Source organism: Rhinatrema bivittatum, chromosome 4 (assembly GCF_901001135.1).
Source record: "Rhinatrema bivittatum chromosome 4, aRhiBiv1.1, whole genome shotgun sequence".
In the NCBI taxonomy this organism is placed as follows: Eukaryota; Metazoa; Chordata; class Amphibia; order Gymnophiona; family Rhinatrematidae; genus Rhinatrema; species Rhinatrema bivittatum.
Window position 1 is genome coordinate 58208744 of NC_042618.1, and position 23100 is coordinate 58231843.

The 23100-nt window shown below is 44.4% G+C and overlaps 1 protein-coding gene across 11 annotated transcripts in view; it reads left to right on the forward strand.

Annotated features, from left to right (window-relative positions):
• The window catches only part of C4H14orf39 (chromosome 4 C14orf39 homolog), a 702704-nt gene extending 694682 nt beyond the window's left edge, over nucleotides 1-8022 (forward strand). For 4 of the 11 annotated variants that reach the window (XM_029598166.1, XM_029598174.1, XM_029598167.1 and 1 more), the window contains one exon: nucleotides 7336-8018. In XM_029598166.1, coding sequence (XP_029454026.1) covers nucleotides 7336-7535 — 200 coding nt within the window. In that variant the 3' untranslated portion in view covers nucleotides 7536-8018. Of the gene's footprint in view, nucleotides 1-7335 lie in introns of all 11 variants that reach the window. The other 7 variants (XM_029598175.1, XM_029598176.1, XM_029598172.1 and 4 more) reach the window with 6 other exon arrangements.
• The last annotated feature ends 15078 nt before the right edge of the window (nucleotides 8023-23100 follow it).

Here is a 23100-nt window from a genome sequence, read left to right on the forward strand (position 1 = left end):
CATAGGAAATTCACTAAATTCATCTGCTGTAAAACTCAACTTATTCTCCCACATCCTTAACTCTCTGTCTGTTTATAACTTTTAAACAGAAAAACTAAATCTTTAGTGTTAAAGAAATCTGTTTGTGTCAGTGCATGAAATAAACTTTCAGTTTCCTCCAGCCACCACTCATGCCCCTTCTTCTCTGCTTCTTCCTTATCAGTAAACTCTGTTAACTCCTGAACTCCCTGTGACCTTTCAGCTTCTAAAACTTCAATACTGGTAATTGTTTCTGTAGCAACGGAATCATTAATTAATCCAAAAATTGGATTGAAATAAGAATCCACCAACTACCCACTCACACACAGCACCATATTATCGTCCTTCACAACTGTATCATATATATTCATTTTTTGCTATACAATTATATTAATTGATGCAATTGAATGAAATGTAAATATTTCTTTGTTCAATTTCTCCCCCTTTCCAGATCCTAGTTAATTTTCCCTGTTTTATTGTAACTTTCTCACATCCATAATATTGTTTTCTGTATTTGAAGTTTGAATTGGGAATATTGTTTACTATGTTACTCTCTACCTTACACACATTGTTAATTGTAAACCGGGTTGATGTGACTCTAGTCATGAAACTCGGTATAACAAAATAATAAATAAATGAATTAATTAATTAATATCCTCATTAGAGGGATTTTCTTGTCCCTTCATGACCAAATTCTGAATTTCTGCATAACTGTAGTGTCTCAACTGTGAATGCACACTGACACTGAGCTTTGATTCTGGGATCTGAAGCTGGACTTGGAAACACACCAGTTCTTCAACCCAATGCTTTAAATCAGTTACACCCTTCTTAAGTGTATACTGATGATCAGAATGGCAAACAGATAAAAACATCAACATTCCTGTAAACAGTTCCTGATATTTTCCAACCTTCGGTGGAAGAGGCAGGTAACTATTTCAAGGGTCAAGTCAGAGCCCTGTCCCAGCCATATATTGTCTTTCTCTGTCTGACTCAGAAATTGTGCTTCTGCATCCCATTTGTCATGACTCATTCAGCCAGACATACAGGCCGATACAGTAAAGTTCGCAGGAGAGCAGGCGAGGGCCCGCTCTCCCGGTGCGCACACAGGCCAGTGTCCTGTGCACGTGATACAGTAAAACAAAATATTTAAATTAGGGCCTGCAGTAAAAAGATGCGCTAGGGACACTAGCGCATCCTAGCGCCTCTTTTTCGACAGCAGCAGCGGCTGTCAGCGGGTTTGACAGCTGACACTCAATTTTGCCGCCGTCGGTTCTCAAGCCCGCTGACAGCCACGGATTCGGAAACCGGACGCCGGCAAAATTGAGCATCTGGTTTTCAACCCGCGAGCCGCAGGCTGATTTTAAATTTTTTATTTTTATTTTTAACTTTTTTTAACTTTTGGGACCTCCGACTTAATATCACCATGATATTAAGTCAGAGGGTGCACAGAAAAGCAGTTTTTACTGCTTTTCTGTGCACTTCCCCGGCGCTGGCAGAAATTAACGTCTACCTTTGGCTAGGCGCTAATTTCTTAAAGTAAAATGTGCGGCTTGGCTGCACATTTTACTTACTGTATCGCGCAGGAATGACTAATAGGGCCATCAACATGCATGTTGCGGGCGCTATTAGTCTCGGGGGGTTGGACGCACGTTTTCGACGTGCTATATTACCCCTTACCGAATAAGGGGTACAGCTAGCGCGTCAAAAACGCACGTCCAAATGCGGGTTAACAGTGCACTCCACCAGAGCGCACTGTACTGTATCGGCCTGACAGTATCAAAAACCTAGTCAGTTGGAGCATTGTTGGACTTTCATATGATCACAGTATTAATAGCAAGACAGACACATATTCTTTTTGTCACTCTCTGGCACTTATTCATAGTATGGCAATAACTAGAACACAAACAACCACTATCAAAGGATACCTTATTTTCTTAAACATTCTTATAACAATGAATACTCAATGAAGTGCTGCTATGATGTAATATCCTGTTCATGACACCAAATGTAAATGGTGAGATGAATGGTGGTATATTATGTCATAGAACACATAACACAGATTTGTAAAAGCAAAAACTCTGTTTACTAAATATTGTAAAATATGGGAAAAAATCACAAAGGTAAATAATATCACACAGCATCACAGCAATATTATATAAATCAGTAAAGAGAAAATAGTGTTACAATAATTAAAGATAAAGATTTATAAAGAAGATACCTCCCTCACAAGTCTCTCTTTTTTTGTGAGTCATTGTATCTGTGGAAACCAGGAGACAAAAGCAGGCCTAAAGACCTCCTCAGATGGGATGGCTATGGCATTCTCCCTTTCTGATGGTCTAAAGACACTTTTAATTGTCATTTTCTTATATTCTCATTTTCTGGCTCCAATTCAGGTTTTGCAAAGCCAATTGTTCTAATTATAACTCACAATTTCAACAAGATTTATGCCTCAGCTGTCGCTCGTTAGGCATCTTGTTACTGTCTGACTCCCAAAAAGTTTAAGCACACACCTTATCAATTAGAAAAGTATATGCTCCCTGTTCCTATTTCAGCTTTTTAATAAGCAAACTAGAGAAAAGGAAAAAAACAGAATTCAGCAGTATAGTGTTTAAAACTTCTTATGCTGGGTGCAATATATATTGATCCACATTAGTTTATTGGTGATTGCTTTGTTCCACTATCCCAGCCACATGTCATGTACAAAGTTCTTCAAGTAATCTAATATAATTCCTTTTTACTTCTTTCCACAAATACCCAAGAGGATTCAATTAACAGCTATGGTTTTCTAAGTGTGACCTTAGGATATGGGATAAAATATACGGGATAATGAAGTTGGACCTGGTAACTTCCCCTTTGTCTCTAATTTGCTTCTACACTCTATGGGCCGGATTTTAAAAGGGTTACGCGCATAAATGGGTTTACATGCTCCGTGCCTATTTTAAAAAGGCCCGGTGACGTGCATAAAGCTCCAGGACGCATGTGAGTCTCGGGGTTTGCAAAAAGGGGTGGGGGCTGGGCAAGAGGCCTCCGACAAAGCGGCCATTGCCGCACATGTATGCCCGCATGCACCCTTTTAAAATCTACCCCTATTTGTCCCTGGGTTTGAGACACCTAAATGATTTCAGTAACTTACGGTGCAAGGAGTTTATAGAACAGTAGATTTGACTCAAGCTGTGGGAATGGATGGAGGGAGTAATGGTTTACATTTTCCTATTTATGCAATGAAAGTATTTTTATAGAAAGATAGAAATATAGAAAAGTCTTATTTAGGCAATTGAAGGTGATGTATGGACTTAATTTTTAATTTAAAGGAGAAAGGAATTATATCCAGATTGTATAAGGATATTCAAGGAGGTAAAGCTGACCAAATTTAGGTAGTAGGTTAAATGGGAAAGATACATTTGGATTGAATTTCAGTGGAGAGTCGAATGGCAGAAAATGTGTCATGCTTTCATTTACACCTCACATATTGTCCAGTAAGGGATATGAAGGTAATATTAAAAAAGAAGCCTCACCCACTATCTTATTTTGATGGGACTAATTACTGAAGCTGCCAAATGGAAATATATGTTTCTCCTAGAGTCTTGAACTGTAGGGAGAGCTCTACATATAAACAACGAAATTCAAACATTTTTGCATATTTGGTCTCTGTTTTTAGAATAAGTTCATATGCATCTGATTGGTTAGTTTTACATACAACCAAAAAAAAAAACTAGGTATATAAAAATAAAAAAAATATTGAAAATATCCACCATTTTTATCATTCAATTTATTTATGCAACAAATTGGAAACTCATATAAAGCAGGCTTTCTCAGTTAAAGGCAACATTGAATGCCCAAATGTTGTATTCCTAGGTTCCTAACTTCTATCATTAATTTTTTTTAATTTCATTTGCATTTAAAATACTCAGGTTCAAAATACATGAACGTGTTGGGCTCAGTATGCAAAAAACATGTAAATATATTTTTCCTGCCAAGTCCCAACATGGTCTCCATGTTCTGAATAAACTGTTTTGGGTCGGGAGATCCAATTTCATATATATGATGGAAGTGGATTCAGGTGAAATTGGATCCACTGACCCCTGGAAATCCCCCAAAATCTAGTAGACAAAAACAGATGAGCTTCTGACTAATGCTTTCCTCAAACAGCAACTCTATAGGATTCTTCCTAACATGGCAACCTTCCTTCTGATTCTCTACATATATAAATCCTTTCAGAAAATATTCTTAAATTCCTTCTTGGTCAGAAAAGTGTGTAGGCTTATCTCCCTTCTTTTAAAATGCCCTTTCATTGAATCTTCAAAATATCTCAGTGACTCAAAATTCTTGGACCCTAAAACAAAACCTCCCTAGTCCTGAAGGACTGGGCACCCTGACCTTGGGCCCCAGCCACCTTCCAAGGAGAGGAGGCAGGACAGGAAGTCCTATGCCCTTGGAGAGACCACCAGTACCTATCTCTGAAGAGAGGAACAACAAAATAAAAAAGAGCTATGAACCTCATGAGCACAGGAGTTTTATTAAAAGACTGACATTTCCCACTGAGGAGTGTCAAGTACCTTCTACCACACCTACTACTCTGACTCAAACTCAAGTATCGTAAGACTCTGAGGCCTAATACTAAGGGACAGTTTATGGGACACCCTGATATATATAGAAGGCAATAGACTAATAAATTAAGAGTTATTTTCTCACATTTCATCACATTTATTCTTTGCAGCCTCAACATGAGCTTTAGGAAGCAATTTTCAATTTGTTTGTATTGGGACAAAGACCATGTGTATTTTTTATAGAGATGTGAATCGTGTGATCGATCGTCTTAACGATTGATTTCGGCTGGGAGGGGGAGGGAATCGGATCGTCGCCATTTGGGTTTTTTAAATATCGTGAAAATCGAAAACCGGCACACTAAAACATCCCTAAAACCCACCCCGACCCTTTAAAATAAATCCCCCACCCTCCCGAACCCTCCCCCCCAAAATGCCTTAAATTACCTGGGGTCCAGTGGGGGGAGGGCGGGAAAACCGGCACACTAAAACAACCCTAAAACCCACTCCGACCCTTTAAAATAAATCCCCCACCCTCCCGAAACCCCCCCAAAATGCCTTAAATTACCTGGGGTCCAGAGGAAGGGTCCCGCTGTGATCTTCCACTCTCGGACCTCCGGTGCTTGTAGAAATGGCGCCGGCGCTACCTTTGGTTTTTCCGTACGGAAAAACGATTTGCGGCAGGAGATTGTTCCCGGACCCCCAGGGACTTTTGGCCAGCTTGGGGGGGCCTCCTGACCCCCACAAGACTTGCCAAAAGTCCAGCGGGGGTCCGGAACGACCTCCTGCAGAATAATCGTGTTGTCTACGGCCGGCGCCATTTTGCGCAAAATGGCGGCGCAAAATGGCGCCGGCCATTGACGGGAGATCTCTCCCACCTCGCAGCGATCATCATCCTGCTGCTGAAGATCTGGAAGACGAGGTCCTGTGCCGGTAAGGGTCCCGCCCACGGCGCTCGGAGCCCGGCAGGGTGGGGAGCTGGAAAGTTTCTTTCGTTTCCTTCTCCGCTCCGCGGGTGATAGCCATGAGTGTTTCTGAATAAGAAACCGCGAGGCACTTGGATCCAGAGGGTCGACTTTTGCTGGCCCCGCAGTCCATCCTTATCAGCAACGGGAGCGGTAACGGAGCCGGAGCCTTTCACCCGGAGGTTATGGGTTCAGATCCGGCTCGGGTCAGCGGTGCTTGAAAGATTTAAGCCTACGTCTGACAAAGCATTGTCCGAGAGCGTGCACCTTCTTAGTGATGGGGGGTCCAGCGGGGGTCCGGGAACGACTTCCTGCATGCGAATCGTTTTTCCGTACGGAAAAACCAAAGGTAGCGCCGGCGCCATTTCTACAAGCACCGGAGGTCCGAGAGTGGAAGATCACAGCGGGACCCTTCCTCTGGACCCCAGGTAATTTAAGGCATTTTGGGGGGGTTCGGGAGGGTGGGGGATTTATTTTAAAGGGTCCGGGTGGGTTTTAGGGTTTTTTTAGTGTGCCGGTTTTCCCGCCCTCCCCTTTCCCCTCCCCCTTCCCCCGATTTACGATTTTTTGACGATAAATCGGGGGGATTGTTATTGTATCGCGGCTCTAACGATTTTTGACGATTTAAAATATATCGGACGATATTTTAAATCGTCAAAAAACGATTCACATCCCTAATTTTTTACCCATGGGCTTTTCACCAGTTCTCAAAGTGAAAGGGCATGTATATTTTCTCTTTGAAAGCTGACATGGGTAAAAAATGCAAATGGTCACTTGTACCTTCTTTTTGTACAGGTAATATTTTGCTGTAAAAGTACATGTTACAATTTGAAAATTCATTCTATGCACATATTTTTATGCCCCTGGGAACACTTCTCAGTGTGGCTGAAACTGCATTGTTGTACAATGTACAAACTTTTGGCTACATTGACGGGTAGATTTTCAAAGGGGTACGCGCGTACCCCCCGAAAACCTACCCCAAACCCCCCCTGTGCGCGCCGAGCCTATTTTGCATAGGCTCAGCGGCGCGCGCAAGCCCCGGGACGCGCGTGTCGGGGGGCGTGCCCGGAGTGACGCTGCGTTTTGGGGGTGGCGCCGCGAGCGTGGTTTCGGCCCGGGGGCGTGACCGCGGCCTCCGGACCAGCCCCCGGGACCGCAGCATGGAGCGGGGCAGCCGGCTGGCACGCACAAAGTTACGCCTGCTTCCAGCAGGCGTAACTTTGCCGACAAAGGTAGGGGGGGTTAGGTAGGGGAAGGGAAGGGAAGGTGCGGGGGAGTGGAAGGAAAGTTCCCTCCGAGGCCGCTCCGATTTCGGAGCGGCCTCGGAGGGAACGGAGGCAGGCTGCTCGGCGCGGCGCACGCAGGCTGCCAATTTTGGGCAGCCTTGCGCGCGCCGACCCCGGATTTTAATGGATACGCGCGTATCTATTAAAATCCCGCATACTCTTGTTCGCGCCTGGTGCGCGAACAAAAGTACGCACTCGCGCTAATTTATAAAATCCGGCCCTGAGAGAAGGCAGTTTTCAGACAGCTGATTCATGTGTATAAAATGCTTTTTACTCATATATATCACTTTGAAAATGTACTTAATATTAATTGTAAATGCTTTATTGCTTTGTAATTGTCCTGTCAGTAGTTTATATTTTTTTAGTTCTAATATTATTTTCACATTAATTCAACAGCAGTAAGTGTAATAGAATTAGCTTCTATGCCTAATACATGATTAAATGCTATGTGTATGAAAATATGAGCTTTATATACTGTCTAAGATGTTGTATCACATTTATTAAAACTAATGCTCTCTTTAGGAAGTCTATTTGGGAAGCTGGAAAGGGATGAATTTGCCTTTTCTTTCCATCCGGAGCCTTCACCTCATACATTTGGCAATGGAAAAGATGAATTTAGTTTTCCATTTTCATTTGGACAAGATCAGAAGTCATCACAAGTTTCCTCTTTTAAAAGTTTCCCAGCTTCCTCACAAAGTACTATGCAGTTCACATTTTTTTGAATAAATGTTTCCTTGATTTTCAGCCTTGACAACATATAAATGTTTTTTCTCTATAATATTTTAAATGAGGTCCTGAATAGTTTTATTGATTATCTATTTTCTAATTGTATTTTCTTATTTTAAGTATTGTTTATATAGTTGTTCTTAGGCATTATTTATACTGCATATGTAAACTGATTGGCAGTTAAAAGTTGCCTCAATAATACTTCTTCATATGCACTATTAGATATTATGCTATACAATAGCAGGCAAAAACCTATTGAATCTCAAGGATATTTTATTAAATTTCTGTTTCATGCTAAATAACAGTTTTTTCTATTGGTGAATACTGACTTGTTTTATTAAAATGCTGGATAATGTTTTTATGCTTAACAAAATTACCGTGAATTATTTTTTTGCAAGACTAAAGTAAAATACTTAATTTACAATCACTTCTTATATTTTTAAACTTTGCATTATTTAATTTTATTAGTTCAATTGTTCAAAGCAAAAATGTTTCACAATTTATTGAAAAAAACATTTAAATCTGCCAAAATGACTGTTATAAAAGTTCCTGTATCTAATAAACATGTTGAAATCTAAGATTATCTGATCATTTTTGCAGACGAGGTAGTTAAATTCAGAAAGGTAACATCACAGATCATAAGTATTTCCAGATGATGGAGGTATCCTCTTTGGTAACCTTTATCAAAAGATAGGAGTATACATATCCATATGTTGGTTATATTTTTTCTGGTGAATTTTAATTTTAAGAGCAGGACCGGCTCTTACATTCAACAGACTTAAGAGATCACCTAGAATGCTGCAATTTTAGGGGTGGCACCAAGGGCTTTATTATTATGCATGAGCACAGAGGACTCTGCCTGATCTATTGGCCAGTATCCACACTTAGACAACAGAGAGCAACTCTTTGCATCCTACTACAGCCCCTCCTCTCCCAGGCAACATACAAGGTAGATTTTCAAAACTTATGCGCGTGCACACATGGATGCTTGATTTTATAACGTGCATGCGCTGGTGCACACATGTTATAAAATGCCAGGTCGGCACGCGCAAGGGGGGGGTCAACTTTTGCAAATATGCGCAGCGACGCATTGGGGCCTTCCCAGTTCTTTCCCAGTCTTCTCTAATTAAGGAACGGACTGGGAGGGAACTTCCCAACCCCTAGCCTAACCTCCCTTCCCATATCCTGCCCTTCCCCTATCCCTATCCTAACTAGGCCGAATTTTTTTATTTCACCTGTTGCTCCGCGATTCCCCGACACAGCGGCAAATGGCCGCTGTGCTGGGCGCCTCTAGCCCCACCCCGACCGCCCCTTTATCAAGTCCCAGGACTTACACATGTCCCGGAGTTTACATGCGTGGCCAGGCCATTTGAAAATTGGCCCGGCACACATAAACCCCGAGCTTTTACGCATGCCAAGGTTTGAAAATCTACCCCACAGGGAATAGGAGGAGAGGGAGTTAGCCTGGGGCAGACGGAGCTCAGAAAAGAGCCACTCTGCTCCTTAATTCAGCCTCTCCCTCTCCTGTTGTTTACCCCATCACTCCTGTCCTGCAGAAAACAGAGGAGAGGAGTGAGCTTGGCATGGACAATTCAGTTTTTGTCTCCATATTTCTGTAAAGAAACCTCTGGTTTTTCTTATTAAAATGGAGTATACTATTGTAACCCTTTTTTTCATGGTGTTCACTGTTCCAGAGGCACATAAAAATATATCTATCTGGGGCTGTCTTTAACAACTCTACTTCCCCTCTCTATTGACCCCAAAGTGTGGGTTCTTTCTGTGAAGGAAGTCCAGGCAGTGGTGTGTATAGTCCTCAGTGTGTGCAATTGCTATGCCACTCACCATGCTGTAATGCTGGATTGCAAGGATAGACAGGCTGGACACAGTCTGGGTGTTCAAAATAAATTTACTGATGCTTTCAAAAAAGTTCAATCAATGTCCAATAATGAAGTAAAGGGTGATTTTACAGCTGAATGTCCAGTTCTTTCTGTGTAAGTATTTCTCTAAGCTCAGGTTGCCTGGAATTTAGCTCTCTATTCCTGTCCTGAGTGCATAAGAGTCCCAGCCTCTGGGGGAAAAATCCTACTCTGTGTGGTGTTCCCCTTAGACACTTAACAATCCTAGCTGAGTCTCACTTTTTAGTCTCTGGTACCCAGCCTGTGTTCTGGTTCCCAGGTGAAGATCCTGTGATGGGTGTTCAGAAATTCCTGCTCCTGTCCTTCTTGCTCTTCTGTTTGGGACCTCTCGGGAGAAAAGGTCAATACTTGAAAAAAACCCAGCTAATATAGCAACCAATCTTCAATGAGGAGGGGTGGCAAAAACCTCCCTAAAATCAAAATGGGCAAAACTCTCCAGAGATGACGAGTCATTCCTCAACCTCCATCGCAGGAGAAATAGTAGATGGGTCTTCTCACCTCTGGCCATTGGATGTAGTGCTTGTCCCTTACCACATGGATTCAGGGGTTTCATCCTAGCAAAACTTGAACAACTGCCCAAAATTAAAATAAAGTCCTTTTCTCAAACCAGAGGCAGACCCTAAACAGGCAAGGGATACACTGCATAAGCCTCCTCAAATATCTTCCACCTCCTGAACCCAGATCCTTCTTCCTCAGAAGCCAACTCAAACTGCCTAGCCCCCTTTTCTGGGCAGGGATTAAACCAGCGCAGACAACCTCAGGGGGAGGTTTATCCCACCTAGCTGTTACCTCAAAGTCAGGAATCTAGGGATATCTAGAAAGTGATCAGAGGGTTCAAAGCTGCTCAATAAAAAGAGGTTTGAGTTTTACTCCCTCATGTGGGAGCAGCAGTTAATGTGTTCTAGCTGTTTATCATCCTCAAGCACCATCAAGCCTCATGGGTTTTAATTTGGATTTTGCTTTTTTAAATTATTATGTTTTTATATTTTGTTTTTCAGCACTTCAGAGTGTACATCTAAGCAGATTATGTTCAGGTACTATAGATATTTCCCTATCCCCACAGGGCTTACAATCTAATTTTGTACCTGAGGCAATGGAGGGGAAAGTGACTTGCCCAAGGTCACAAGGAGCGACAGTGGGATTTGATCCCTGGTTTCCTTGGGTCGTAGCCTGCTGCTCTAACCACTAGGCTCCTTGACTCTGGTCATTTATTTTTTTTAACTTTTTGAAGGAGAGGGATTGTTTTTTTTCCCCCTATGAGGGTCTGCCTGCCAATTTGACCCAGTTTGATGTTATTTTGCTCTTGTAATCCTATCTTTGGAGATATTTTTCCTGTGAGAGCCTTGGTACCCCTTCACAAAGGATTGGGGGTATCACTGTGTAAGTTTAGATCAAGTGCTTGGGAAGATTCTGGAAGAATTATATCACTCCTACAGGGGATGGATCTGTCTAGTGACCCGATGCAGAGGAGTTTCAACTTTAAGTATCCTTCAGTTGGAGGCAAGGAAGATTTTTCTACCCTTCCTGTCTGTCTCTCAAAAAAGGGAAAAAAGAAAATATAATCTAATTTGGTTTCTTCCTGTAGCTGAGTGCTCTTGGTACCAGAGACTCAGTATCCATTCTATTGGAAAAGAGGTATATGGTAACTTGGGCAATAGCAACTTGGAAATAGTCAGACGGCATAAGGAGACAGACTCCGGCTATTCCCTTTTATGCAATTTTTTTACAGTGAACAAACAAAGTGCAAAGCAAAACAAACAAATGATATAGCTCACCTTAAAGTTCAGGTAGCACAGAGACATTAAACATAGGTTTTAGCAAGGCTGGATTCTTGTCTACTCCCTGGGGCCGCCCTAACTCTTCTGGGCCCTGCCTTCTTATGCATGGCTGAAGGGATTCCCCCCGGACCCAGAATCCTTTGCTGGGCTTGAATTTAAGGAGGACCAGGCCAGATAGCTGTGGCCAGCCCCTTAAGGATGTCTAAGGGAGTTACCTGTAGAATACCTCACATACCCCCTCAGCTCAGCCTTGCTCGGATGAGCAAATGTCTGTACCAGGGACACCTCTCTGGACAGGAAATCCTCATTAGCATTCTCCCTTCCTGCCCTATGTCAGATCTTATAGTTAAAGGGTTATAGAGCCATGAACCATCTCATCACTCTTTTACTGGACTCTTTATTTCTATTATCTATAGAAGTGGTTGGTGTTCCATTACAAGCATGAACTGCTATCTCAGCAGGTAGTAGCACAAGGCATCTAAGGCCCACTTGACTGCCAAGACCTCCTCCTCCTAGGACAAGCAGGATGATAGTCCTCACATGTGGGTGACGACATCCGATGGAGCCCAGAATGGAAAACTTTTGTCAGTTTCTAGAAGCTTTGACTAGCACACTGAGCATGACCAGCATGCCGCTATCTGCACATCCAAGTGAGGTCCCCCTTCAGTCTCTCTTTTTCCGCAGTGCAGTTGCCTCGCGGTTCTGGAGCTCTGTTTCTACTTCGGTTTTTCTTTTAAAATCTGTTTTTTGCTCAGTCCCATTGCTGGGTCCCCCTTCGCGGTCAGTTCCTCTCCTCAGCGCAGTAGGTAGAAAATATTTTTTCTGTCCCTTTCGTGGTTGATTCCTGGTAGCCCACTCTCGGTGGCTCCCAGTCATTGACCGCACGCCTGTTAATTTTTCATGGCGTCGGAAAGTTTTTGCTGGTGCACGCAGAGCCTGTGGACCATGTCCATTGTGGATCCACATGAGGTTTGCAACCTCTGCCTGGGGGCCTCTCACAACGTCCGAGGGTGTCAGCTGTGTGACCAGTTGACCCCCAAGGGCTGTCTTTCATGCCTGGATAAAATGGAGAAAATTTTTGGTGCCAAAAAGTCCGTTCCATCAACACCCATATCGGAGTCCTCGACACTCAGGGGTCGAGGGGAGCCTCTTGACACACTTCCCCTCACTACTCCTCCGACTGCATCTTCAAAGGACCAAGGGAACAGTGAGCAGTCTCCTATGATCTCACCGGTTTCCAGGACATCGGAATCCTCTGCTTCCTTGGCACCGGGGAAAGACCGGGCTGAGCACCATGGGAGATCCTGCAAGCATCGACACTGGTTGCCGTTAATGTGCAGCTTCAGTTCCAGTGCAGTACTGGCACCAAAGTGACCCCCGTGGCCTGGAGGTTCCATCCTCCAATGTACCCAGAAGTCCCAGGTGTTCCTCACCAACATCGGTGCCGGACTTTCAGGAGGAGTTGGACTGCAGGGTACAGAGTGTGGTGCTCTGAGCTTTGCAGAGCATTGAGGCCCCCCCCCCCCGCCACAGGCCCCCATACCAGTGCTGGAGCCTGCGCCTTCTATATTGGTGCCCCTGCTTGAGTGTCTGGACATCCTTCTCGGTGCCCTTCCAATGCAGCCAGTGCCTGAGGAACCTTTGGTTCCCCAGCGGCCACCGATGCCCCCCTCAGGAGAGATCCCTAACATTGGGTCCTCTGAGGAGGAAGACACAACTGGTGCCGGTTAGGTAGGAGACCCCACTACTACCACCATATGTGATAACTTGGCCAATAGCAGCTTGGAAACAGCCAGAAGGAATAAGCAGGCAGACTCTGTTTCCTTTTGTGCAATTTATTTACAGTGAACAAACGAAATGCAAAGCAAAACAAACAAATGATGCAGCTCACCTTAAATTTCATGTGGCGCCTGTTTGGGTCAGTCACTAGATGACTCTAGGTCCTTGCTTAGAAACTACATCCCTGTGAGCCTTTCATTCTCTTCAGCCTCTCCCTGGAGAACTGGGATTTGTTGCCTCAGCCTATGTACTGCAGCTAGTTTAATATTCATTTGGTCTTTTGAGTTAGCCTCAGAGCAGTGAGGATGCAGTTTTATAATTCCTTGTGTGGCCACTATATTTATGAAGAGGTTCCTACTGTGCACTTCCTGCCAGAGGATCTCCCTCATAATTTTTGCAGTGACATAGCTTTTTCCGGATCCCCTTTTGGGACTTCTGTGAAGGGGATGAAGACCTGTGAGCCTCACTCACTAGTGACAGTACCCAACAGCTTGAGATTTTGATGGCCAAAATGTATCTTGATTTTTCAGAAGGGACGGCTGCTTAAACTTTGCACTCTTTGGAGAAAATTTCCACCAGACACAAAAGGACAAGGGCTGAAGATCTGTGAGCCCTAACCTACTCCCTAGATGGGACAAGCACCAGTGACAGTATAGTAGCAGTCACAGAGAGATTATTACAGCCAGCAAGTAATTGGATATTGTTTTGTGGTAATTTTTTTTTTATCCACCCCTCCCCATAAGGATTTCAGGACTGGGATAGCCTGGTTCCCTATTCCTAAGACTGCACAAGAAGTCACCAACACCAAAGACTAAGGAGAAAGATCAAAATCTTTGGAGACCTCCTCTAGGATCTTCACCCCATGGGACCAGGACAGGCTGGGCGTCCATAAACAAACTGGGACTCAGGTAGAAATCTTCCATGTTTGAGGGGACTCCTCCAATAGGATTCCCATTTGGCCCACTGGGAGAGCTTTGTGCACTTAAAAATCATCATGGGAAGCTTTACCCAGATACCTGAGATAAAAGACAACTACCCGGAAGAGAGAAAACACCTTTGTACATCAGTCAGCTGTAATTTCACCTTTTTATGGATAAAATGGACTTTATTTTAAATGTCAAAGAATCAGTAAACATTTAATTTAACACTCAGTGGCTTGTCTTGCCTGGTTTGTCCCAGCCTCTTACCCCTTGGGATGCAGCATCAAATTAAATACAGTAACAGGCTGATACAGTAAAGTGCGCTTAGATGAGCACACTGTTTAACCCGCGGTGGGATGCGCGTTTTACATGTGCATCAACTACCCCTTAAACAATAAAGAATTTAGCATGTCCAAAACGAGCATCCAACCCCTCCCCCGCAAAACTAATAGCACTTACCTTATGCAAATACATGTTGCTGAGGTTATTAGCTCCTCGCCCAAGATACAGAAAAAAATGTGCATCCGATCCACACACTTTACGCTCAGACGTAATACTGTGGCAATATTAAGTCGGAGGAACCAAAAGGTTAAAAAAAATGTTTTTTTAAAGAGTGCCGGCAGTCAGGTTAGGAAAACAGATGCTTGTAAAATTTAGTGTCCATTTTCCAAACCCACTGACAGCCACATCTCATGGGTTTCTGCTGATAAGGAGATGCTAGTGGTGCACTATTGTCCCTAGCGTCTCCTTTTTAGTGCTACCCCTCATTTAAATACTGTATCGTGTGCCAAGGAGAGGTAGCTGGGTGCGCATTAAGAAAGCGGGCACTCAGCACTGAGTGCCCATTTTCCACGCAACCTTACTGTATCAGCCTGTCTGAGAGGAACACACCACCACCCAGGCCATAAGCTTTAGCTTCCTCCAACAGAAAGAATCCATGCTTGGAACAGACAGTAATGTTATGGGAGAAGCGCGAGCAGGAGCAGCTTCAAAGCAATAAATTGGTTTGTTTGCCCTTGGAACGTAAACCTCCCCAAGCAAGGGTTTCATTCAGGTAGCACAGAGACATCATACTTAGCAGGTTTTAGCATAGGCTGGCTATGCTCCATTGCGATGGAGAAGGTACAGAGAAGAGCTACCAAAATGATAAGGGGAATGGAACAACTCCCCTATGAGGAAAGACTAAAGAGGTTAGGACTTTTCAGCTTGGAGAAGAGACGACTGAGGGGGATATGATAGAGGTGTTTAAAATCATGAGAGGTCTAGAATGGGTAGATGTGAATCTGTTATTTACTCTTTCGGATAGTAGAAAGACTAGGGGGCACTCCATGAAGTTAGCATGTGGCACATTTAAAACTAATCGGTGAAAGTTCTTTTTTACTCAACACACAATTAAACTCTGGAATTTGTTGCCAGAGGATGTGGTTAGTGCAGTTAGTATAGCTGTGTTTAAAAAAGGATTGGATAAGTTCTTGGAGGAGAAGTCCATTACCTGCTATTAAGTTCACTTAGAGAATAGCCACTGCCATTAGCAATGGTAACATGGAATAGACTTAGTTTTTGGGTACTTGCCAGGTTCTTATGGCCTGGATTGGCCACTGTTGGAAACAGGATGCTGGGCTTGATGGACCCTTGGTCTGACCCAGTATGGCATTATCTTATGTTCTTATGTTCTTAAATGTCGTGCCCCCCAGGGTGGAAAAAGTTGATTGACCTGTCTTGCTGTGTGTTGTGACCAGCTTGGTGGCAGGCACCCTGGTCACCAGGTCTGCCATTGTGCTGGTGGTGAATGAAAAAGGCCCTGATAGTTGAGGGGCTATGGGTTGCATCGAAACCATGGCTAGTGTGGTGGCAGAGGTGGTAGTTATATTGCCCAATTCCACAGCTGGTTGTAAAAAGGTTCCTTGTGGTGGAAAGCTCTGGAGCAGAGGGACATATGTGGGATTGGGGGTCCCTGCCACTGCTGGGTTGGTGTCAGCCACGGTTGGTGCTAGGTGTCCTGTTGCTCTAAGGACTTCCATTACTGGGGGGAAGGTGGTGGGGTCTTTTCCACTTGCTTTGCTCCTGAGAGTGCTCCTTGGCATGTCTGCCAGGTGTTTAAAAAAAAAAAAAACACAAGGAGGGAATGAGAGCATTGGGTGGGGGCTGTGTAAGAAGGGAAGAAAACCAAAAAAACAAAAATGGCTTTTAAATCTCAGCCAAGGAATGGAGAGGTGGGAGAAAGGAAGGCTTTTTTGGCCTCTGTTAATTTCACACAGATTCAGTCTCCTGTACTTAGCTTGCTTTTGCAAGCCTTAGTTGGGGTAGTCAAGGGGGAAAGAGGTTCCTAAGAAAATTAGAAAACAGCTTGCTTCAGCTTGGTGTGGGGGAGGGGAAATCACACACACACTGCCACAAGCTCAGGGAAGGATTAGGCTTTCTGTAATTAAGGAGAGAAAAAAAGTTGGAGAAACTAAAACAGGTAGGAACAGAAACCAAATGGGGGAAGGGAAGGGATTAACACACAAACTAAAAAACACTGTGAAGGAGAAAACAAACTATGAAAAGCGGCTCCTGCTCCCAAAACAAACCCTTAACTTCTTGCTGTTGCTCTTCCCAGGTTCAAACCCTACCCACACCCTGCACTGTTCCAGAAGGTGGAAGAAAAAAAATAAACCCTTACCTTCTAAGATACTGCAGAGACCTTGCAGGTGAAAATGGCCTCCTGAGGAGAGCAGCAGCAAAAGCAGGGAAGGGAAAGAAGGGAGGTCTGGTGGAGGGAAAGGCCAGCTGCTCTGCCAGGCAAGGGAGACACCAGGATTTTCAGTAGAATCAGTCTACTCATCCCTATACACTGCACAGAGGCAGAAGGGAATCACTGATTGACAGTCAGTGTTCTTTAGCTCATCATAGCAGTACCATTCAACCGAAGAAGAAGGAGGGGGTTTACAGTAGTGGATAGAAACTAACTAAAACCAAAAAAGCCCTAATACCTTACACAATTCGGGTCCTACACTTTCCTAATCTGGACTTTCCAGGAAACCAGAATCTGGGTCCTTTTAGATTTAGAATGACAAACATTTCTCTGAAGGTTTAACAAAACCTTACAATAGACTATTTCTTCCTGTTAACCAGAAAAAAATCATTAAATTGACCGTGAATTCTGTAGTAATAGGCCATGATATCAGACAGCCTATGTTATAACTCTTTTGTGTGGATGAGAGAGAAAGAGAACCTGTGCCTCCCGAGGAGATGACACCAGCTATTCCCAGTGGCTTTGCATCCTGTTCCTGGTAAGTTTCTGTGTCTAGAGTTTCTTTCTCACAAGGTTTTCCCTCTTGCCATGAGGCAATGAGGGCCTCTAGCTCCTGCACTAACTCATCTCTCCCCCCCCCCACACTTTCTGTGCTTTACAGGGAGAGGAAGAGGTTCTGGCACCTAGACAAGGGCTTCAAAATCTGCATTTACTATGGCCTGGCTCGTAATTTCCTGCATTTTATCACTCTTCTTCTTGACCCTAGGCCTAAACTTCTTAGGGGGAGTAAGGAGATTAATCTGGGAAGGGAGAATGGACCCATCTGACACTTCCTTCAAAGGAGTGGCTGCACCTTTAACCCTAAAGTCTTCAGGGCAGGTGATGGTCCTCCTGGATAGTTTTCAGGATGAGGGGCAACCTTCCGTGTTGCACCTTGCATCAAATTTTTAACCTTCAGAGGTTTCACTAGTGCTTTGGAAGAGAGAAACAAGGCGGGGGAAGCCTCAGTTGGACCTGCTCTACTATCCCCTGATTTTGCCATCCTGGGGTTGGGAGCCACTTTGTGAGGTTTTTCCCTTTGCCTGGTCCTACAGCTTCCCTTCTTTTACTCTTGTGGGCCCTGACTTTATGGGATTTTTCTCTTGGGGGGAGGCTAAAGATATTCCTTGGGGTTATTTCATTTGCCAGCGAAGCTACCCCTGGGGAACCCAGATGTTCTTAAATCTTCCCAGACTTAGATGACCTAGCAGCCGTTCCCATAGATGTCATAGGTGGTATGGTTGAGGCATTTCTTAACCGTGAGGCAAGAGGAAGTGGAGCAGGTGATTTTATCTTTGGGCACCACTGTTTGGTGTGCCCTATCTGATGACAGTAACAGCACTTGTCATTGTCCGCGATATTATAAACCTTATATGGAGATCTCTGATATAATCTCTCCTAGATTTCTTAAATGTGGCTGCAGTATTTCATCTGGGAGATAGAGTGGCACATTTGACAGTACCACCCTTGTTCCAGGCTCTATCAGGGGTTTAAGCTGCTGGACTACAGCCCCAATCTGAATCTCCCCTGCCATTGCTCTTTTTATTGCAGTCTCAGATGCAAAAAGGAGAACTGCCTCTACACTTGCTTTAATGGCTGCCAAAATGGCCTTTGGACCCACCACTTTGCCTACAGCAGAAACATATTGATAGATGCTAAAACCTGGCAGCATGCGGCAAGATAACATGTGCGGCCAGTCTATGGTTCCGTTGCCAGGTGGATGTTTCTGCTGAGTATCTAGGGATACTAATTCAGAATCTTCTGGAAATTGTCTTCCGTTATTAATATGTTTATTTTTTCTGGATTTCTTCTGGCTTCCTTCTCCCAGCACCCCTTGTTTGGGTTGTGTTTTTGCTCTGTTCTTCAAAGTGCCAGCTATTTCCTTTGCCCTTACTCTAATATTTCCTTGAATTGTTGGCACCTCCCCTCCCTTCAAAGTCACCGCTATGGGTGATAGCTATTCCTTGGTCTGCCTTGAAGGTAAAAACTTCTTCAGGAGCCAGGGATATTCCTGGCATCTGAAAGGGAGGATACACTCCAGGTAAGGCTTCCCTAGTTCCCTGAGGAGTCTCCTCCTCTAGGGCGGGTCCTTGAAGTTTTCATCTCCCAGATACTCCATTCTGCTTTTGAGAAGAATTTACTCTATTTGTTGTTAGAACATCATGTGCCTTCATCACAGAAACATGGTTCACAGAATCTCATGAATGGGATACAACAATACCAGGCTACAACTTGTTAAGGAAGGACAGAGAGGATAGAAAAGGGGGAGGTGTGGCTCTTTATGTCAGAAACAACATCCAAGCATCTGAGCTACAAGGAAGTTGGGGTAAAGAAGAAGCTCTATGGGTCGACCTAAAAAAAGATAACGGAGTGTCCATTTATATTGGAGTGGTTTACAGGCCTCCAAACCAAAAGGAAGAGCTGGACAGAGATCTGATTGAAGACATCCATAAGATTGGTAGGAAGGGAGAAGTGGTGATCGTGGGTGACTTTAATATGCCAGATGTAGACTGGAAAATCCCATCTGCAGAAACTAAAAATAGTAGAGCAATAATGGATGCCATGCAAGTATCTTTGTTCAAACAAATGGTGTTGGAACCCACAAGAGAAGGTGCTATACTCGACTTATTGCTCACTAATGCAGATAATGTCTCAGATGTCCAGGTGGGCGCCCACCTCAGCAGCAGTGATCATCAAACGGTATGGTTTAATATCACTAATAGAATAGGGAAAAGAACCACAAAGACCCGAGTTTTACAGTTCAAAAACACAGACTTTGAGGAAATGGGAAAGTACCTGGAGGAAGAACTTAAAGGATGGGAGAACGAGAGAGATGTGGATCAGCAGTGGACCAATCTAAAAGGAGCAATCACCAAGGCAACTGCTCTATATTTTAGAAACATAAAGAAAAGCAAAAGAAAATTGAAACCTATCTGGTTCTCAAAGGAGTGGCTGACAAAATTAAAGCTAAAAGAACAGCTTTCAAGAAATATAAAGGATCCCAAAGGGAGGAGCACAAAGAAGAATATTTGTATCAACTGAGGGAGACGAAGAAAACAATCAAGTTGGCAAAAAATCAAGCAGAAGAGAGGATTGCCAAGGAGATAAAAAATGGTGACAAAACATTTTTCAGATACATCAGCGAAAAGAGAAAGGTCCAAAGTGGTATAGTGAAATTGAAAGGTGGTAATGATCAATGTGTGGAGACAGACGAAGAAATGGCAGAAATATTAAACGAATACTTCAGCTCTGTGTTCACTAAAGAAGACCCTGGAGAAGGACCATCTCTACACAACAAGAAACTGGAGGGAAGTGGAATAGATGAAAATCCTTTTACAGTAGAAAATATGTGGGAAGAGCTAAAGAACCTGAAAGTGGACAAAGCCATGGGGCCTGATGGGATTCATCCAAGGATATTGAGGGAGCTCAGAGATGTTCTGGCGGGTCCGCTGTGTGACCTGTTCAATAGATCCCTAGAAACGGGAGTGGTGCCGAGAGATTGGAGAAGAGCGGTGGTGGTCCCGCTTCACAAGAGTGGGAACAGGGAGGAGGCTGGCAACTACAGACCGGTTAGCCTCACTTCGGTGGTGGGAAAAGTAATGGAGTCTCTGCTGAAAGAGAGAATAGTGAACTATCTACAGTCCGGAGAATTGATGGACCAGAGGCAACATGGATTCACCAGGGTAAGATCCTGTCAGACAAATCTGATTGACTTTTTTGACTGGGTAACCAAGGAATTGGATCAAGGAAGAGCGCTCGATGTCATATACTTGGATTTCAGCAAAGCTTTTGATACGGTTCCGCACAGGAGACTGGTGAATAAAACGAGAAGCTTAGGAGTGAGTGCCGAGGGTGGTGACCTGGATTGCAAATTGGTTGACGGACAGAAGACAATGTGTGATGGTAAATGGAACCTTCTCTGAAGAGAGAGTGGTTTTAAGTGGTGTACCGCAAGGATCTGTGTTGGGACCGGTCCTGTTCAATATCTTTGTGAGCGACATTGCGGACGGGATAGAAGGTAAGGTTTGTCTTTTTGCGGATGACACGAAGATCTGCAACAGAGTGGACACGCCGGAAGGAGTGGAGAGAATGAGACGGGATCTAAGGAAACTGGAAGAGTGGTCGAAGATATGGCAGCTGAGATTCAATGCCAAGAAGTGCAAAGTCATGCATATGGGGAGTGGAAATCCGAATGAACTGTATTCAATGGGGGGGGAAAGGCTGATGTGCACGGAGCAGGAGAGGGACCTTGGGGTGATAGTGTCTAATGATATGAAGTCTGCGAAACAATGCGACAAGGCGATAGCAAAAGCCAGAAGAATGCTGGGCTGCATAGAGAGAGGAATATCGAGTAAGAAAAGGGAAGTGATTATTCCCTTGTACAGGTCCTTGGTGAGACCTCACCTGGAGTACTGTGTTCAGTTCTGGAGACCGTATCTACAAAAAGACAAAGACAAGATGGAAGCGGTACAGAGAAGGGCGACCAGGAAGGTGGAGGATCTTCATCGCATGACGTACGAGGAGAGATTGAAGAATCTAAATATGTACACCCTGGAGGAAAGGAGGAGCAGAGGTGATATGATACAGACTTTCAGATACTTGAAAGGTTTTAATGATCCAAGGCAAGACAAACCTTTACCATGAGAAAAAAATCAGCAGAACCAGGGGTCACGATTTGAAGCTCCAGGGAGGAAGATTCAGAACCAATGTCAGGAAGTATTTCTTCACGGAGAGGGTGGTGGATGCCTGGAATGCCCTTCTGGAGGAAGTGGTGAAGACCAGAACTGTGAAGGACTTCAAAGGGGCGTGGGATAAACACTGTGGATCCATAAAGTCAAGAGGCCGCCAATGAAGAGTAGGTGACTCGCCAGAATGATGGCTTCTGCCTGGAGACAATACCCTTATTCAATAAACATACACATGGTTACTGTGACTCCAACATCACTCTAATCTTCAACAGCAAGAGGAAATGTGGAAAAAAGGATTTGCACTCACAAAGACGGGAGTAGCTGGCTTGTTACGGCGGTTACTACCCCAAACCAAATAACCAAATTACTACCTCCACCTTCCTCTATTCCTGATGCCTTTCAACTAGCTTGATCACTCCATTCTTATACTTCACTTTCAATGCATATCCAGCATGGTTCTCTGCTTCAACGGCAGGGGAGAAGAAAAACTGTTGCTTCACACATCCAGCGGAGCTCTCTGCTTCAGCGGCAGGGGAGAAGAAAAAAGGGTTCGCACTCACAAAGCGGGGAGTAGCTGGCTTGTTACGGCGGTTACTACCCCAAACCAAATGTACCTGATACTTCACTCTCGACGCATGTCCGGCGTGGCTCTCTGCTTCAGCGGCATGGGAGAGAGACTGGTGCATCGCGGATTTCCAGCGTGGCTCTCTGCTTCAGCGGCAGGGGAGGGGAGGGGCTGGTGTTTCACGCATATCCAGCATAACTTCAATGGCAGGGGAGAAGAAAAAAGGATTCATACTCACAAAGCGGGGAGTAGCTGGCTTGTTACGGCGGTTACTACCCCAAACCAAATGTGCCTGATACTTCACTTTCGATGCATATCCAGCGTGGCTCTCTGCTTCAACGGCAGGGGAGAAGAAAAAAACTGGTGCTTCACGCATGTCCAGCGTGGCTCCCTGCTTCAACGGCAGGGGAGAAGATAAACAACCAATAAGGGCTGTGTGACATGATCTGGGTAAAAACAAATAAGCACGGGTGTGGCTTGCTTATTGCGGCGGTTACTACCCCTACTACCTCTAACTGATCAGGCTGGATATTTCACTTGGATGCGGCTCCGTCACCGCTCTCTGCATTGGTGGTGGGGGTGGAAGGGAAATAGAACCAAGGGCTAGGAGAAACGGATAAGTATGAGAGAAGAGGTGAGTGAGGCTTGCTGGGCAGACTGGATGGGCCGTTTGGTCTTCTTCTGCCGTCATTTCTTTGTTTCTATGTTTCTATGAGAGTACATTGGAAGGAAGAGTATCTGAGTGAGCCTGGCTGGGCTCTGGTTCAAGCTCCTGTATGATAGGATTAACTGCTCCCTCCTCCTCTTTCTCTTTCCTTATCCCACTCCCTTTCTGTAATTCTGGAGGTCTTGGGGACATAACCTGCTCTTGGGGTTCCTTTTGTGGTTCTCTGCTCAAGAGTCTCGCTGTCTATTCCTTCGATTCAATGAGAAGCTGTTTGCTCCCAGAAGAGGAGGGACTGGTTGAGGCTGCTCAGTGAGATTAGTAGTTATATCAGCCTCTGAGGATGCCCACTAATCATCACTATGACAAGAGGATTTTCCGAGAGGTAGGAGGCTGTTTCTGACCAGTTTGCAGAGTGTTCATCTGCAATATCCTCTGAGGGTGCCTTCAGATGGTTGAGGTCTTCCTCTACTCCTGA